Source organism: Podarcis bocagei (assembly GCF_964188305.1).
Source record: "Podarcis bocagei genome assembly, chromosome: 10".
NCBI lineage: Eukaryota > Metazoa > Chordata > Lepidosauria > Squamata > Lacertidae > Podarcis > Podarcis bocagei.
In genome coordinates this window covers 6625510-6643334 of record NC_138135.1, presented here as the reverse complement: position 1 = coordinate 6643334, position 17825 = coordinate 6625510, and the positions used below count along the sequence as shown (strand labels likewise).

The following is a 17825-nucleotide window of genomic DNA, read 5'->3' as shown; positions in this document are numbered from 1 at the left end:
CTTGCGAAACAGCTCAAAAACCGCAAAACCCTTTCGTCTAGCGAGTTTTTCGTCTTGCGAGGCATTCGTCTTGCGGGGCACCACTGTATATAAGAAATATGTAACTGTGCAGTATAAAGTAATGGATAGATAAAGTACAGTGAGATTAAGTGGAAGTCAGTTTTAAATTTCTTCTCTATAAGTTTTAGAATTGTGTTCAGTATGAGGAGTATATATGAGGATAATTATATTAATCTTCTTGTATCTTATAATGTGGTGGTTTGTTTGATTTTTCTGTTACTTGATTATTTGATTGTATGTTTGTTTACTTGTATGTACGTCTGTTTTCTCATAAATGTATTTATTTTTCAAAATCAGCGCCACCCAGTCACAACGCCAGGTGGGCATGGCCTCACAGCTCCTGCCTCCCAGGTACGGAAGTCATAAAATTCTATGACCGTTGAATTGGAAGGGGTCTCCAGAGGTCATCTATCCCAACCCGCAATCCTCCGAGAACCAGCCTGCTCACCTCACAGGTGCAGATTTCGCAGGGGTCTTGTCCCGGCTGGAAACTCTCGCCCGGCCCGTACGCCCGGCCCTCGTAAGTGCAATCTGGGAAAGGGAAGGCCAGGGTTATTTGAGGCTTGCCATATTTCAAAAAGCAAAAATCCGGGCACAAAAATCGAGTTTTTGTTGTTGTTTTTTGGCCAAAATTTCCAAAAAGAGCATTTTTATTTTTTTGGAAATTTGCCAAAAAATCTATGCTTCCCCAGACATTTTTAACCACTTTGGGAAATTCATCTTCACAAGTTCTGGCATTAGGAGAGAAGGGTGAAAGCTCTCCACACTTTCTCCATACAGCGAATAATTTTACAAGTAGAAAAAGACAGGGAACTGAGAAATTGCACAAAACGAACAAAATAACGTGAAAATCCCTGAAATGAGAAGTAATCGATTAGAAATATTATCTTGTGGAAATAAACTAAATAATAAAATTCAAAAAGTTTAAGGGGAAAAAATAGAAAAACCTGAAATTGAACAAAGCCTTAACTGGATGTTGGCTACAAACCTCATTTCACTGAACTATTCAGTTTCCTCAGTTAAAGACTTAACACCAGCAGTAACAATTAGACCATGGGAGCGTTTCAGCCCTGTTCTTGAGTTTGTTTAAAATCTAAAATTGCCTTCTTTGAATTTGTGCCATTTAGGTTTTTAAAACCTTTTTGTAAAAGCAGCACTAGAATTTTCACAGCCGAGTCCTCAACCCTTTAATACTGTGCTTTGCTTCCTTCAAGTTGGGCTTTCTCTAAAACTTGCCATTTAGGCTTTCAAACCCCCTTTTGTAAACTCAGAATTAGAAACTGTACCTTTGAGTCCTCAATCCTTTATTACTGTGCTTTGCTTCACCTAGGTCGAGCTAGGATTATAATACTTCAGAATTTTTTGGGAGTTCTACCCCTTTTTTTGAATTTTGGTCATTTAAGGTTTATGATTTTTCTATTTCCTTTGAGGAAACTGAATAGTTCACGGACACGAGGTTTGTAGCCGGCATACCAATAATAATAATAATAATAATAATAATTATTATTATTATTATTATTATTATTATTTATACCCCGCCCGTCTGGCTGGGTCCCCCCAGCCACTCTGGGTGGCTTCCAACAAAACACTAAAATACAATAACCTATTAAACATTAAAAGCTTCTCTAAACAGGGCTGCCTTCAGATGTCTTCTAAAAGTCTGGTAGTTGTTCTTCTCTTTGACATCTGGTGGGAGGGCGTTCCTCAGGGCAGGCGCCACCACCAAGAAGGCCCTCTGCCTGGTCCCCTGTAGCTTTGCTTCTCACAGTGAGGGAACCGCCAGAAGGCCCTCGGAGCTGGACCTCAGTGTCCGGGCAGAACGATGGGGGTGGAGACACTCCTTCAGGTATACTGGACTGAGGCCGTTTAGAGCTTTAAAGGTCAGCACCAACACTCTGAATTATGCTTGGAAACGTACTGGGAGCCGATGTAGGTCTTTCAAGACCAGTGTTATGTAGTCTCAGCAGCCACTCCCAGTCACCAGTTTAGCTGCCACATTCTGGATTAGTTGCAGTTTCCAGGTCACCTTCAAAGGTAGCCCCACGTAGAGCGCATTGCAATAGTCCAAGCGGGAGATAACTGGAACATGCACCACTCTGGCGAGACAGTCTGTGGGCAGATAGGGTCTCGTCTTGCGTACCAAATGAAACTGGTAGACAGCCGCCCTGGACACAGAATTGACCTGCGCCTTCATGGACAGCTGTGAGTCCAGAATGACTCCCAGGCTGCGCACCTGGTCCTTCAGGGGCACAGTTACCCCATTCAGGACCAGGGCGTCCCCCACACCCGCCCACCTCCTGTCCCCCCAAAACAATACTTCTGTCTTGTCAGGATTCATCCTCAATCCGTTAGCCGCCATCCATCCTCCAACCGCCTCCAGACACTCACACAGGACCTTCACCGTCTTCACTGGTTCCGATTAAGGCTTTGTTCAAATTTTAGGTTTTTCTAATTTTCCCCCTTAAACTTTTAGTTTTTTCTTATTTAGTTTATTTCCACAAGATAATATTTTAGTCGATTACTTCTCGTTTCATGAATAATTTTACAAGCTTCTCCCATGCTGCTTTGCCCTCGAATTATCCACTAAAAAGCCCCCCCTACGCTGACACCTTTCCCCATTGGGGTACCGCTCCGTCCCCTGGAGAGCCCCTGCCAATCCATCTCCTGCCCCCTCCTGTGCCCCTCCTTGCCAAGGCCGCCATGCCATACCTGCGCACAGCGGGCAGCACTCCCCGGGCACCTCGATCTGGTTGACGCAGGAGCTGATGCAGGCGATCTCGGCGCAGCTGGCCACGCCCTCCGCACACATGCACACCATGCAGGGAACCGAAGAGGAGAACCAGCTGCTCCTGTCCTCTCGCTCGCGGCCCTCGTACACGCAGCCTGCGGGAAGGGGCGAGGGAAGGCATCAGGTTCACGGCTGCACCCACACCCCTTCTCAGCCGCCCCTTAGTGCCCCAAATATCTTGAGTCGTGGCGGTGTAGTGGGCAGGTGGGATTGCTATGAGGAATTATGAAATATCATTTGCCCGATAATAAATGTTGGAAATGTAAGGAAACTGAAGGTACATTCTTTCACCTTTGGTGGGCGTGCCCTAGGATTAAGGCTTTCTGGGAAATGATATATAATGAATTGAAAAAGGTATTTAAATATACGTTCCTGAAGAAACCAGAGGCCTTTCTCCTGGGCATTGTCGGCCAATTGGTGCAAAAGAAAGACAGATTTTTTTTATGTATGCTACAACAGCAGCAAGAATACTAATCGCTAAGTATTGGAAGACACAAGATCTACACACTCTGAAAGCATGGTGTTGACTGGGCTTGATTCCTTGACAATAATTTCTGATCAAATCCCACAAGCCTCTCCATCTCTGCCCATTTTCTCTACTGCCCATTTTCTTTCTCTCTGCCTGACAGGCATGTATAAGCATTCTAAACACAGGCCAGTTGCTTCACCAGGCATCTTGGATCATAAAGATAGAAGGTAGCTTTGTAGTTTAATCTTTAGATAAATCTTAAGGGCCAGGAGGGGATGTGGGTGGCGCTGTGGGTTAAACCACTGAGCCTAGGACTTGCCGATCAGAAGGTCGGTGGTTTGAATCCCCGCGACGGGGTGAGCTCCCGTTGCTCAGTCCCTGCTCCTGCCAACCTAGCAGTTCGAAAGCACATCAAAGTGCAAGTAGATAAATAGGTACCGCTCTGGCGGGAAGGTAAATGGCGTTTCTGTGCGCTGCTCTGGTTCACCAGAAGCAGCTTAGTCCTGCTGGCCACATGACCCGGAAGCTGTACGCCAGCTCCCTCGGCCAGTAAAGCAAGATGAGCGCCGCAATCCCAGAGCCGGCCATGACTGGACCTAATGGTCAGGGGTCCCTTTGCCTTTAAGGGCCAGGAAGAGAGTTCACAAGGAGATGGTAAATACTGACATCCTTCCTCTCCTGTTTATGACCTCCGGGGTTTTGCTGAATGCATTCCTCCTTTTATTCCCATTTTATTTACTCTGAACTACATATGCATGCTCAAGTAGGAAATACTGTATTTTCCCCTCTATAGCACGCAGATTTTTTCTCCTAAAAAGGAAGGGGAAATGTCTGTGCGTGTTATTGAGCGAATGTGTGGTCCCTGGAGCCGAAAAATCAGGCAAAAATCAAATCGCGCTTCACGGAGAAGGGAAACCTGAAAAGAGGAAGCGGCTGCTTTCCTGCATTCTGCCTCAGGGTCTTACTGCCCACCCTCCTCTGTTTCGTTGCTGTGTTTGCTGAAGCGGAACAAAGAGCAGGGAAAGCCCCTCCCCTCCAGGCAAGCAGAGGGGAAAGCAGAGTGTCGTTCCTTCTAATTCCTCCCTGTGCTCCAGTGCTGCTGGGGGAGAGGGAGAGAGAGAGGGGGAGGGAGAGAGAGAGAGAGAGAGAGAGAGAGAGAGAGAGAGAGATATGGCTGGCTTGGGTGGGGAGAAACTTTTGCCTTTCTTTCCTCCCTCCTGTTAAATCCCTCTCCTGCATTCTTAGCTAGCTGCTTCTCTGCACACCCCTCTCATGTCCCTTCTGTGTTTTTCCTTCCCTCCCCACTTAAAACGTGGTTACAAAGCACAGATCCATATGGATCCTCAGGATCTTTGCATTGGGTCACCCCAAATTCACCATCAGAGCACATAGCATGTCCATGGCTACAGCCTGCACCAAAAAAATCACGCACCCACCGTTGCCTGGGGCTGCAATGGTGCAAAAATGTGGTTACAAAGCATGGATCCACAGGAATTCTCAGGATTTTTGCATTGGGTCACCCCAAATTCACCATCAGATCACATGTCTGTGGCCACAGCATGAAGCACAAAAATGATACATCCACTGTTTCATTCAGAATGTTTTTTTCCCTTGTTTTCCTCCTCTAAAAACGATGTGCGTGTTATGGTCAGGTGCGTGTTATAGAGCGAAAAATACGGTAGTTTCTTTGTAGTTAAAAGAATTTCTTCTCATCTGTCTTTGTCCCAAGTGGGGGTTTTGAAATGCTGAGAGGAAATCTGATTGGTTCTTACAAACACTGTATAAAAAGTTCTTTTGTCAATAAAACGACCTGGGCCGAGGGGTGGAGAGGAATTATTATACGCACTCCTCCCAGAGTCTTGCTGGTCAAGCCTCATGTGTATTCTATTAATCAGAGTCCAATCTTTCCTTGTTTTGGGAATGCTAAATACCACCCAATTGGAGAAACTGTCAGTTATCAAATGGCAACCACGTGATGCAGCAGCAAAAAAGGCTAATGTGATTCTAGGCTGCGTCAACAGAAGTCTAGTGTCCAGATCAAGGGAAGTCCTTGTCCCATTCTATTCCATCTTGGTCAGATCCTTCCTGGGAAATTGTGCCCAGTTCTGGGCACCCCAGTTTAAGGTGTGCAGAGGAGGGTGACCAAGATGATCAAGGAAATCAAGCCTGATGAGGAACGGTTGAAGGAGCCGGGTATGTTTAGCCTGGGAAAGAGGAGACTGAGAGGAGATAGGACAGTCATCTTCCAACATCACCTTTGCAGCGGGGGCAGCAGACTCCAGGCTCCGTCACGGGGTGGGAGCAGGTGGTCAGGGGGCACTGGATCATCTCGCAGCGGACGTTCCCCTCCTGCAAATGGGGGAAAGGCAAGAGGGTCAGATCTCCCCCCCCATGCCCCTGGCACCCCCACGCCACTTGATGCCCACCCCGACGGGTCGCTCCGAATTGCCCCACCCAGGCTGTGTGCACATTTGAAGTTAGAGCTTAGTACCGTATTTTTCGCTCTATAAGACGCACCAGACCACAAGACGCACCTTGTTTTTGGAGGAGGAAAACAAGAAAAAAAATATTCTGAATCTCAGAAGCCAGAACAGCAAGAGGGATCGCTGCGCAGTGAAAGCAGTAATCCCTCTTGCTGTTCTGGCTCCTGGGATAGCTGCGCAGCCTTGCATTCGCGCCATAAGACGCACACACATTTCCCCTTACTTTTTAGGAGGGAAAAAGTGAGTCTTATAGAGCAAAAAACACGGTAATTATTTCACTATTGATATACTTCTTCTTAATTGTATTTCAGTTCAACAATTACTTTGATAAAATACATATTTTTGTGATGTGCAAATGGCTTTAGATACCTATCAGGTCCATCAATTACCATATAGCACAGGGGGAGGCAACCTAAGGCCCGGGGGCCGGATCCGGCCCAATCGCCTTCTCAATCCAGCCTGGGAATCAGCGTCTTTTTACATGGGTAGAATGTGTCTTTATATTTAAAATGCATCTCTGGGTTATTTGTGGGGTGTAGGAATTCGTTCACCCCCCAAAAAAAAATACAGTGTGCCCCCCCCCCAGGGTCTAAGGGACGGTGGACTAGCCCACGGCTGAAAAAGGCTGCTGACCCCTGATATAGCATATATGAAACAAAATTTAAAAAATTCCTTCCAGTAGCACCTTAGAGACGAACTAAGTTTGTTTTCTAAACTTTATTCCAAAACCGAGAAAGAATTACTAACATCAAATTCAAAATCCATATTCGTTTTGTAACATAAGCCTATTACATAGTTGACTAGATTAAAATATACCTAATTGCTATAGACTTCCCTTTGCTATATATAAATGCAACGCAATTAGAAATATTAATTAGAAATTTTTATAAATTCCCCTATCCATGTGTGATCTCAATATTATTTTTTACTTCTTCCATCTTGATGTGTTGTTGTAGTTTAATAATTATTCAATGGATTTTTTTATTATTTCCTTGCTTACCCCTGCACGTTTTACACATTATCTATTAATATTCCAGTTCCGGAACCATATTTTTTTCATGTATTCCTTCAATCCATCCCAATTTTTAATTATTCTCTGATGCCATGAAAGCTCATACCAATAACAAACTTAGTTGGTCGCTAAGGTGCTACTGGAAGGATTTTTTTTTTTGTTTCGACTACAGCAGACAAACACAGCTACCTACTTGTAACTAGACATATAGCATATATTTAATAATAATAATAATAATAATAATAATAATAATAATAATAATAATAATAATATTTATACCCCACCCATCTGGCTGGGCTTCCCCAGCCACTCTGGGCGGCTTCCAACAGAACACTAAAATACAATGACCTATTAAACATGAAAAGCTTCCCTAAAGAAGGCTGCCTTCAGATGTCTTCTAAAAGTCAGATAGTTGTTTATTTCCTTGACATCTAGTGGGAGGGCGTTCCACAGGGTGGGCGCCACCACTGAGAAGGCCCTCTGCCTGGTTCCCTGTAACTTGGCCTCTCGCAGGGAGGGAACCACCAGAAGGCCCTCAGAGCTGGACCTCAGTGTCCCGGCAGAACGATGGGGGTGGAGACGCTCCTTCAGATATACTGGACCGAGGCCATTTAGGGCTTTAAAGGTCAGCACCAACACTTTGAATTGTACTCGGAAACGTATTGGGAGCCAATGTAGGTCTTTCAAGACCAGAGTTATATGGTCTCAGCGGCCACTCCCAGTCCCCAGTCTAGCTGCCGCATTCTGGATTAGTTGCAGTTTCCAGGTCACCTTCAAAGGTAGCCCCACGTAGAGCGCATTGCAGTAGTCCAAGCGGGAGATAACCACAGCATGGACCACTCTGGCGAGACAGTCTGCGGGAAATAGGGTCTCATCCTGCGTACCAGGTGGAGCTGGTAAAAGCTGCCCTGGACACAGAACTGACCTGCGCCTCCATGGACAGCTGTGAGTCAAGAATGACTCCCAGGCTGCGCACCTGGTCCTTCAGGGGCACAGCTGCCCCATTCAGGACCAGGGAGTCCTCCACACTCGCCCGCCCCCTGTCCCCCCAAAACTGTACTTCCGTCTTGTCAGGATTCAACCTCAATCTGTTAGCCACCATCCATCCTCCAACCACATTGGAGCATTGAAATGCCTTTCAACATCAGCACCAACACTTTGAATTGTGCTCAGAAACACAAAAAACAGTGACCATTTGTTGTTGGCAAAGGACAGCTGGACATATCCAGGGCCCCGTGACCTCCAGTAGCTGCGGGCCTCATCAAACCGAAATCCGGCCCTTCTTGGGGGTCCCATCAACGAACGAGGGTTCCCTGTGTCTCACCTGGCAGCTGCACTGGAGGCAAGACTCTGCCTTAAAGACTTCTCCGTGGACATGACGCTCCCCTTCGAAGAGGCAGTCGTGGCAGAGAGGGCAGCACTGTCTGGGTCCCGGAGCCGGGTGGGAGCAGAGGGGGACTTCGCAGGGAAGAGACTCGCATGTGGTTTCGCCACCCTGCGAGGAGAAGGTCGCCTGAGCCCACAGCTGCCCACTGCAATCCGCAAAAGCCGTGCCACTACAGATGCCACGCAACCCCCAAATCTTTTAGTGCCATAGCTGTCAACTTTTCCCTTTCATTGCGAGGAATCCTATTGGGAATAAGGGAATTTCCCTTTTAAAAAGGGAAACGTTGACAGCTATGTTTAGCACGGCATCCGTTTTGCTGTTTTGTGTCTGCCTATTGAAATGAGGCAGGCGTCTTCGCAGTACCCTTTACGGTGCCTGTGTGATAGGAATTTTGAGGTCTTAGATATATGGTACTGTTCATAACCGCACGTACATAGATCAGCACAGAAAGGCCGACCTGAAGCCATTTTGATTCCTAAACGGAGCAAATGTTTTCTCTGCAAGGTCAAAGTGGAAAAGCCTCCCCACTGTCTTTTCCTTCACAAATCCTGTCTTAAGGGTATGTCTGTGTATGAATAGGGCGAGCCTGTGACCTGGCTCAGGAACTAAGACTGGCCAGGCTCCCCAGGGTATCCAATCAAGTAACCATTAAGAGGTAATCTGCCAGACAGGAGATAAACAATGCACTCAAATTTCTGTTGTAGACCGCCTTTTCTGTGATGTATGTACGATGTTTCTGGGGGTGGTCTTGATCTACAGGGTGGCAATTTCAAAAGTCTTTATAAGGTTTTTCGGGGTTCCTCCTCTCTCCTGCATGTGGTGAGTGAGGACCCTGTTGCAACAGATCAATAAAGATCAAGCTTACTAGCTGCTTTGCTTCTCAATATTCTCAATATTCTCTGGTTGGCCTCTGTTCTTTTCTCCTACCAATAGGGAACCTATGTAAGGACTCTATATGGGCTCTTGGGTACCCCATAAGGGAAAAGGGCAATTTTTGTTTACAACACCTGTAATAAACATTTTTGTTCAGACGAGCCTGACCAGATGTTTAGGCGGCCGAGGCGAGTTTTTTTAGTCTCTCGTTAATTTCGGAAGCCTTAAATCTCCTTGCAAGCCTTGAAGCTTCATTAATTCCTGCTCTCCCCGGGGAAGTTAGCCTGGTGCCTTCATTGTACAACTTTAGGCGCCAGGCAAAAACGTTCCTTTTAACCAGGCCTTTGGTTGATCTGATTGACATCCTATGCCCTTAAAAATTTTTTTGGGGGGGCTATTGGGTTGTTATTTTAATTTTTATTATGCATTTTGTGGTTTTGTATCTTGATTTTATTCTGTGAATCCCCGGGTACAGGGCAGTACAGTGGACACTCAGGTTGAGAACGTGATCCGTGCGGGATGCACATTCACAACCTGTACGGCACATCTGCGCATGCGCGGCTTGTGATTCGGCAATTCTACGCATAGCGTGATTTAGTACTTCTGTGCATGCGTGACTCCCGAAACCCGGAAGTAACCTGTTCTGGTACTTCCGGGTTTTGGCTGGTCCGTAACCCGAAATAACACAACCTGAAGCATCTGTAACCTGAAGTATGACTGTATATAAATTCAATTTAATAATAATAATCTGACATATCCTTTTTCGCAGACTACTTTGAGGTTTCCTTTCTCTTATAATCAAGCGGCGTTTAAGTTTGACGAAGCAATAAAGTGCCGCACCAAAGGCCCTTGCTTGCCCCTCCCACTTTCGCCTCTGGCCCCGCCTCCAATTGGCTTGCGGCCCCCGAAAAGTCGCTGGGAAGGGAATATGGCCCTCTGTGAGGAGCAGGGACCGGAGGGCAGAGGATCTCACCACGCAGGAGCACTGCTGACACGGGTCCGACGGCGAGAGCCACTGGGAGCCTTCCGGATATTCGCGGCCTCCGTGCTGGCACACTGTCGGGGAGACAGGGGGGTTAGGGGTCCGCCAACAGCCCCTCGTCCGCCCCAGCCTCAAAACTGAGAGCCAGCGAGGCGACATGCTTCGACCTGGGAGAGGCGGGTTCGAATCCCCACCCGGCCCGGCCGCTTGGGTCAACCGCTGCATCTTTCCGCCTGTTCTACCTCACAGGGTTGTTGCGGGCATTAAATGTGGCATCGGGGAAAACCAAGAACGCCGCCTGGAACTCCTTGGAGAGGAAGGTGGCACATTGATGCAATAAATAAAAGCAGTTTCCGGGGGACTGGTTTTTGCGGCTTACCTGGGCATTGTGGGCAGCACTGCCCAGGGTTGCGGACAGGACTGGCGCACGGCGCCTGGGGGCAGAGGACCGGGCTGCATAGCACGTTTCCACGGAGGCAGCTGCAGTGCCGGCAAGGGTCCGAGGCTGGGGTGAAGACTTGCCGGTTGGCAAGTTTCTGGCCCTCATGGAGGCAGCCGTCGCAGGTGGGGCAGCAGGCGGGAGCGTCGGGGGGCAGAGGGTGGGTGCACTGCTGCGGGCAGGGCTTGGGTTGGCAAGTCACGACTTCGGCCTGGGAGGAAGGAGGGAGGCAGCTCAGGGGCTAGGGCACTTGCTTGGCATGCAGAAGTCTCCTTGGCTCAGTCTTGCCATTACTGGGGGTGCTGAGCGAGGCCGGGGGAGCCCAGCTGCCCCTGTAGGTGCCAACCCTTCTGCCCTCACTCACCTGGCAAGTGCACGTGTGGCAGGCGTTCTGCAGCGAGCTGAAGGCCTCTCCGCTCTTGTAGAGGCGCCCCTGGAAACGGCAGGCGCCCGTGCACTTTGGACAGCACTGCCCGGGCGGCACGGCGGGGTTCTGGCAGGGGACAGCTGGGCACGGAGCGGGCAAGCAGGTCACAGTGCCAGCCTGCGGGCAGGGAAGGGACAAGGGCCCTGTGGTTTACATCCTGGGCATTTGCAGACATGTTCATAGAGATGGGCTGCCCCCAGGAATTGGTGACGATCATCATTTGCGCCCTATAAAATCCATCCCACTAGGCCACGCTGCCTCTCGGCTCCAAAGTCAGGGAGAAGGTACCAGTTGGCCATGTGTGCATGAGAGAGAACATTCAGTGTATAAGCAATTGTATGAACTCCTGTTTCTTTTCATTAGATGTCATCGTTGTTATTATTATTTTTAATACATTTTCATTAGTTTTTAACATATTAATTAACATTCATACAACAGAACTTCCCATCTTATACAATATTTTTTGGACTTCCGTCAACACCTCTGATGATTTTCCATTCCTATCACTTATTATGCATTTCTTAATTTCATATTACCTTTAACTAATAATTCTCCTCATTGTCTTTTTTGCAATATTTCAAATAATTCACCTTACAAAACTTTTTGAAAAACCTGCTAGCGTAATCTGTCCATCACGATTACTTTTTAAATAGTCCGTAAATTTACTCCAGTCTTCTGAAAATCTCTGATCCCGCAAGTTTCGAATCCTTCCTGTTACAGTGGTGCCCCGCATGACGAATGCCTCGCAAGACGAAAAACTCGCTAGACGAAAGGGTTTTCCGTTTTTTGAGTCGTTCCGCAAGATGAATTTCCCTATGGGCTTGCTTCGCAAGACGAAACGTCTTGCGAGTTCTTGCGAGTTTGTTTCCTTTTTCTTAAAGCCGCTAAGCTGCTAATAGCCGCTAAGCCGCTAATAGCTGTGCTTCGCAAGACGGAAAAACCGCAAGACGAAGAGACTCGCGGAACGGATTAATTTCGTCTTGCGAGGCACCACTGTAGTTTATCTAATTCTGCATAGTCCATTGATTTCATCCTCCATTCTTCTTTCATCTGATGTCATCGTTATTAGATGCTACGCTTTGCGACTGTATTTGCTGCAAGTTTCTTAAATTGTTGTATTTTGAATTGTAGGAACCCGCCCTGGGATTTTAGGGTGTATTATTGTTGTATACAACACCCGTTAAATTAGCTAAAATGTATAAAGTTAGTAATAAATGTTGGAAATGCAATGAAAAAGAGGGAACATTTTCTCATATGTGGTGGGAATGTAAAAAGGTGAAAAACATCTGGGAGATTATATATCATGAGATAAAAAAATGTTGAAATATACATTTATTAAGAAACCAGAAGCATTTTTACTTGGCATTGTAGGAGATGATATAAACAGAAAGGATTGTAAGTTATTTTTATATGCAATGACGGCAGCAAGAATATTATTGGCACAAAAATGGAAGCAAGAAGAATTACCGACAAAAGAAGAATGGAGGGTGAAATTGATGGACTGTGCAGAATTGGATAAACTAACCGGAAGAATTCGAAACCTGCGGGACCAGAGATTCTCAGAAGACTGGTGTAAATTTACGGACTATTTGAAAAGTAACTGTGATGACCGGATTACGTTTGTAGGTTTGCAAGAAGTTTGGTGAGGTAAATTATTTGAATTATTGCAAAAATGTTTAAAGAGGTGGATTGTGAGTTAAGATAATTTTTTTAAAAATGAATATTTATTAGCATTTCCAAAATAATACAAGGTACAAAAACAAAAACAAACAAAAAGATAACAAAAATACAAAAATACAAAACTAAAAAAAGAAAAAAAGAAAAAAACATAGAATTTCCATTTCTTACTTTTCTGTTAACTTATTTCTCAGACCGCCTCACATCTCCCCTCTCTGTATTCCAATTCAAATTATTAGCTCAGCAAGTCCTCACCTGATTTAATTCACCTTAAAAACCAATTTTACTTTATCTAATCTTAGCTCTCATCCAAACTTATTCATCGATACTTATTCTTAAAACATTTTCTAAGGTTGACCATAGTTCCCTGGATTGTGAGTTAAGATAATTAAAGGCAATAGGAATTTAAGAAATGATATAAATGGTGGATCATCAGAGGTGCTGATGGAAGTCCAAAAAGACTGTATAAGATGTGAAGTTCTGTGGAATGTATAATAATTATTGGTATGTTGAAATTAATAAAAATTATATATAAAAAAGAAAGGGGGGCACTATAATAATAATAGTAATAGTAAAATAATAATAATAATAATAATAATAATAATAATAATAATAATAATAATTTATTTATACCCACCCATAACAATAATATAGCTGCAGTACTAATAATAGCATCAATACAATGGTGCCCAAGTGTGTGAAGAATTAAGCAAGTCTTTCCCAAACTGGGGAGGGCAAACCACTCAGCCCCCATCCATCCCAAATTCCTTGAGGTAGAAATCCTGCAAAATCCGTCATCAGGGAGGCCAGCTTCATGTCTGACCACAAAACTAGCAAGAACCCGTTTCGGGGAAGCCTAATGCTGACTGCTAGTCTGGAAAACATCCTCTGTTAAGGTGCAAGGAGCGCTCGGGAAATGCAGTAAAAAAACATGGGTTCAGTAAATTGTTCCAAGGACTGTGGTTGGATGAGAGATGCTGGGGCGATGGCAGGAGATGGTTGTGGGAAAGATGAAGCGGCCAAGATGATGTCTCTTCTGCATCCAGGGCGGCTGTCTGCCAGCTCCATCTGGTATGCAGGATGAGACCCCACCTGCCCGGAGACTGTCTCGCCAGAGTGGTGCATGCTCTGGTTATCTCCCGCTTGGACTACTGCAATGCGCTCTACGTGGGGCTACCTTCTTCACACAATGTATCGTTAAACTATGGAACTCACAGCCACAGGAGGCAGCAAAGCCCACCAACCTGGGTGGCTTTCAAAGAGGATTAGATGAGTTTGTGGAGGATAAGGTTATCTCCTGGTTGGACTACTGCAGTGCGCTCTATGTGGGGCTACCTTTGAAGGTGACCCGGAAACTACAACTAATCTGGAATGCGGCATCTGGACTGGGGACTGGAAGCGGCCACCGAGACCACATAACCCCAGTCTTGAAAGACCTACATTGGCTCCCAGTACATTTCCGGGCACAATTCAAAGTGTTGGTGCTGACCTTTAAAGCCCTAAACGGCCTCGGTCCAGTATACCTGAAGGAGAGTCTCCACCCCCATCGTCCAGCCCTGAGGTCCAGCTCCGAGAGCCTTCTGGCGGTTCCCTCACTGCAAGAAGCCAAGTTACAGGGAACCAGGCAGAGGGCCTTCTCAGTAGTGGCGCCTGCCCTGTGGAACGCCCTCCCACCAGATGTCAAGGAAATAAACAACTATCTGACTTTTAGAAGACATCTGAAGGCAGCCTTGTTTCGGGATTTTTTTTAATGTTTGATGTTTTCTTGTGTTTTTAATATTCTGTTGGGAGCCGCCCAGAGTGGCTGGAGAAACCCAGCCAGATGGGCCGGGCATAAATAAATAAAAATTATTATAATAATTTAAAGGTAAAGGGACCCCTGACCGTTAGGTCCAGTTGTAGCCGACTCTGGGGTTGCGACGCTCATCTCGCTTTACTGGCCGAGGGAGCCGGCGTACAGCTTGACTAAGCCGCTTCTGGCGAACCAGAGCAGTGCACGGAAATGCCGTTTACCTTCCCACTGGAGCGGTACCTATTTATCTACTTGCACTTGGACGTGCTTTTGAACTGCTAGGTTGGCAGGAGTAGGGACCGAGCAACGGGAGCTCACCCCGTCGTGGGGATTCGAACCGCCGACCTTCTGATCGGCAAGCTCAAGGCTCTGTGGTTTAGAGTGTGCTAATGGGACCCCTCTCCCTGACCTTTTTGGACTACAATCCTGCCACGCATTTCCAAATAGAAGGCCTAACAAATGGGGAATCTGGTTTGAGCCTCCGTACCAAACCCCCCAGGAGAATTTTCTCCCGCCTCTCTCCTCCAGCACCCCTGCTTACCGAACACTGGCACTGGTTGCAGGGGTCCCGGGGGTCAGAGAAACGCTCGCCGTCCACACAGTCTCGCCCATGGAAGTTGCAGGCGTCGCAGGTGGGGCAGCCGCAAGGGTCGCGCGACGGGTGAGGGCATCGGGCCGTGGGGCAGAGCTTGGGTCCGCAGGAGACGTCGCCTCTCTGGGAAACGGGGAGAGAGGGCCAAGTGTGAGTATAAGGTGTGGGGTACCTGGAAAACCTGGTGGCGTCCGAGGGTCCAGCCCCTTTGCTAAGCACGGAGACCCCCATGGAGATGGGTGCACAGGGAGCCCTCACACCCGCTTCCCTGTCCCAGGGCAGATCTACACACAGGGGGCAAAAAAACAACAACCCTATAAATATGTCAGAAATTAAATTGTTAAAAGGAAAAAAAACACTATGGAAAATCACTTAGATTTTTTTTTGCTCTCCAGCGCCATCTGATGTTGCATGTTTATAGCGCATTCGACTAAAAAAGAAAAAAACCGCTATGGAAAATCACTTAGATTTTTTTTTCTTGCTCTCCATCGCCACCTGGTGTTGCATGTTTATACTGCATTCAAAACACTGCTTTTTGACTAATTTAGCTGAGTCCCCTGTTTTATTTCATCCTGACATTTATTTCCGTAGTTTGCCCTGCATGAAGAGATCACTCCCCCCCCCCAAAGCGCCCATTCCACCACTTCGGTCAGCGGAACTGGCACTGTTACATCCAGTGGCGTAGCGTGGGTTGTCAGCACCCGGGGCAAGGCAAGTAATTTGCGCCCCCTAACCCATGGATTTGCGCCCCCTAACCCGTGGATTTGCGCCCCCTAACCCTAACCCCCAGATGTTGCGCCTGGTGCGGCCAGCCCCCCCTGCACCCCCACGCTACGCCACTGGTTACATCATCCCCGTGCTGCGTTTGTAAGAAATCAATCCCATAGCTGTCAACTTTTCCCTTTTTTTAAGGGAAATTCTCTTATTCCAAACAGGATTCCTCACAAGAAAAGGGGAAAGTCGACAGCTATGTGGCAATCCTTTAGTGTGGCAGAACTTTGGAACTCCCTGCCACTTGACACCAGGCAAGCGCCATCAACGGAACTCTTTTCGGCGTCTGCCGAAACCACATTTGTTCAGACTGTGGCAAGACCACCTGGAAGAATTTTACCCTTATGATTTCTATGTAATCATATAACCATATATCTTAATGATGATTTCTTATATATCCATGTATCCGAAGGATGTTTGAATCGTAAAGGCTTCAGCAGAGCTAAATGCTTAGATCTTAAAAACCCAAAGCCGACTTCTGTCCTATTTCTCCCTCACTGCCTTGCTATCATACTTGAAGGAAATAATAAATCTGAGAATTGTCTGAGATGGAGAAGTCGATGTGTTTAATTAAACCATTAGTGATAGGAATGGGCCTTAGGGGCAAAAAGGAGAATCGGCTTGTGGTATCTGCGTCTGAAGACTGGGAAGGAAAAAAAATGCCAGTTCATGGGAGATAGTAGAGTTGGATGCTATTATGGACTGGCGGAAGTCCAGTCCTAGAATCACAGGAACATAGAAGTGCAGGGTTGAAAGGCACCTAAGAGGTCCTCTAGACCAACCCATTGCAATGCAAGAAACACAGGTAAATCTCAACACTTACCAGGCAGCGGCATTCCTCACAAGGCTTGTTGGGGGCAGGGAAGCTGTCTCCCTCCCCGTATTCACGGCCCTGGAAACTGCAGCCTGCAGGGGAAGGAACAAGGAAGGACTCCAACACCCCATAATTTGAAAGGGCATCGGGCGTTAAGGCTGCCAAAGGCCCGGTTGGAAAATAGCGTTTTCACCTGGTGCCTAAAGAACCATTGGCCTAGAACCAGTTTTGCCCACCTGGTGCCCTCTGTGGAATAGTAGTAATAATAATAATAATAATAATAATAATAATAATAATAATAATCTGGGCGGCTTCCAACAGAATACAGTGGTGCCCCGCAAGACGAATGCCTCGCAAGACGGAAAACTCGCTAGACGAAAGGGTTTTCCGTTTTGGAGGTGCTTCGCAAAACGAATCTCCTATGGGCTTGCTTCGCAAGACGACAATGTCTTGCGAGTTCCTGCGGGTTTTTTTCCCCTTCCCCCCCTTTTCTAAGCCACTAAGCCGCTTATCAGCTGATCCGATCAGCAGATAAGCCGCTAAAAGCCGCTAATAGCGCTAATCCGCTAATCCGTCAATGTGCTTGCTTCGCAAGACAAAAAAACCGCTAGACGAAGAGAATCACAGAACGGATTTTTTCGTCTTGCGAGGCACCACTGTATTAAAATACAATAGTCTATTAAATGTAACATTAAAAGCTTCCCTAAACAGGGCTGCCTTCAGATGTCTTCTAAAAGTGTGGTAGTACTTTATCTCTTTGACATCTGGTGGGAGGGCATTCCACAGGGCCGGCGCCACCACTGAGAAGGTCCTCTGCCTGGTTCCCTGTAACCTCACTTCTCGCAGTGAGGGAACCACCAGAAGACCCTCGGCACTGGACCTCAGTGTCTGGGCTGAACGATGGAGGTGGAGACGCTCCTTCAGGTATACAGGACCGAGGCCGTTTAGGGCTTTCAAGGTCAGCACCAACACTTTGAATTGTGCTCGGAAACGTAGTGGGAGCCAATGTAGGTCTTTCAAGACCAGTGTTATGTGTTCTCGGCAGCCACTCCCAGTCACCAGTCTAGCTGCCGCATTCTGGATTAATTGTAGTTTCCAGGTCACCTTCCAAGGTAGCCCCACATAGAGCGCATTGCAGTACTCCAAGCGGGAGATAACCAGAGCATGCACCACTCTGGGGAGACAGTCTGCGGGCAGGTAGGGTCTCATCCTGTGCACCAGATGGAGCTGGCAGACAGCTGCCCTGGACACAGAATTGA

At 46.9% G+C, this 17825-nt stretch overlaps 1 protein-coding gene across 1 annotated transcript in view; it reads right to left on the bottom strand.

Annotated features, from left to right (window-relative positions):
* KCP (kielin cysteine rich BMP regulator) overlaps positions 1-17825 on the bottom strand; it is a 114771-nt gene that overhangs the window by 26087 nt on the left and 70859 nt on the right. The window contains exons 31-39 of the mRNA XM_081209710.1: positions 16576-16658; positions 14931-15104; positions 10858-11037; positions 10434-10704; positions 10046-10128; positions 8137-8307; positions 5573-5666; positions 2770-2943; positions 509-591 (exon numbers count right to left, since the gene is read on the bottom strand). Coding sequence (XP_081065836.1) covers positions 509-591; positions 2770-2943; positions 5573-5666; positions 8137-8307; positions 10046-10128; positions 10434-10704; positions 10858-11037; positions 14931-15104; positions 16576-16658 — 1313 coding nt within the window. The remainder of the gene's footprint in view (positions 1-508; positions 592-2769; positions 2944-5572; positions 5667-8136; positions 8308-10045; positions 10129-10433; positions 10705-10857; positions 11038-14930; positions 15105-16575; positions 16659-17825) is intronic.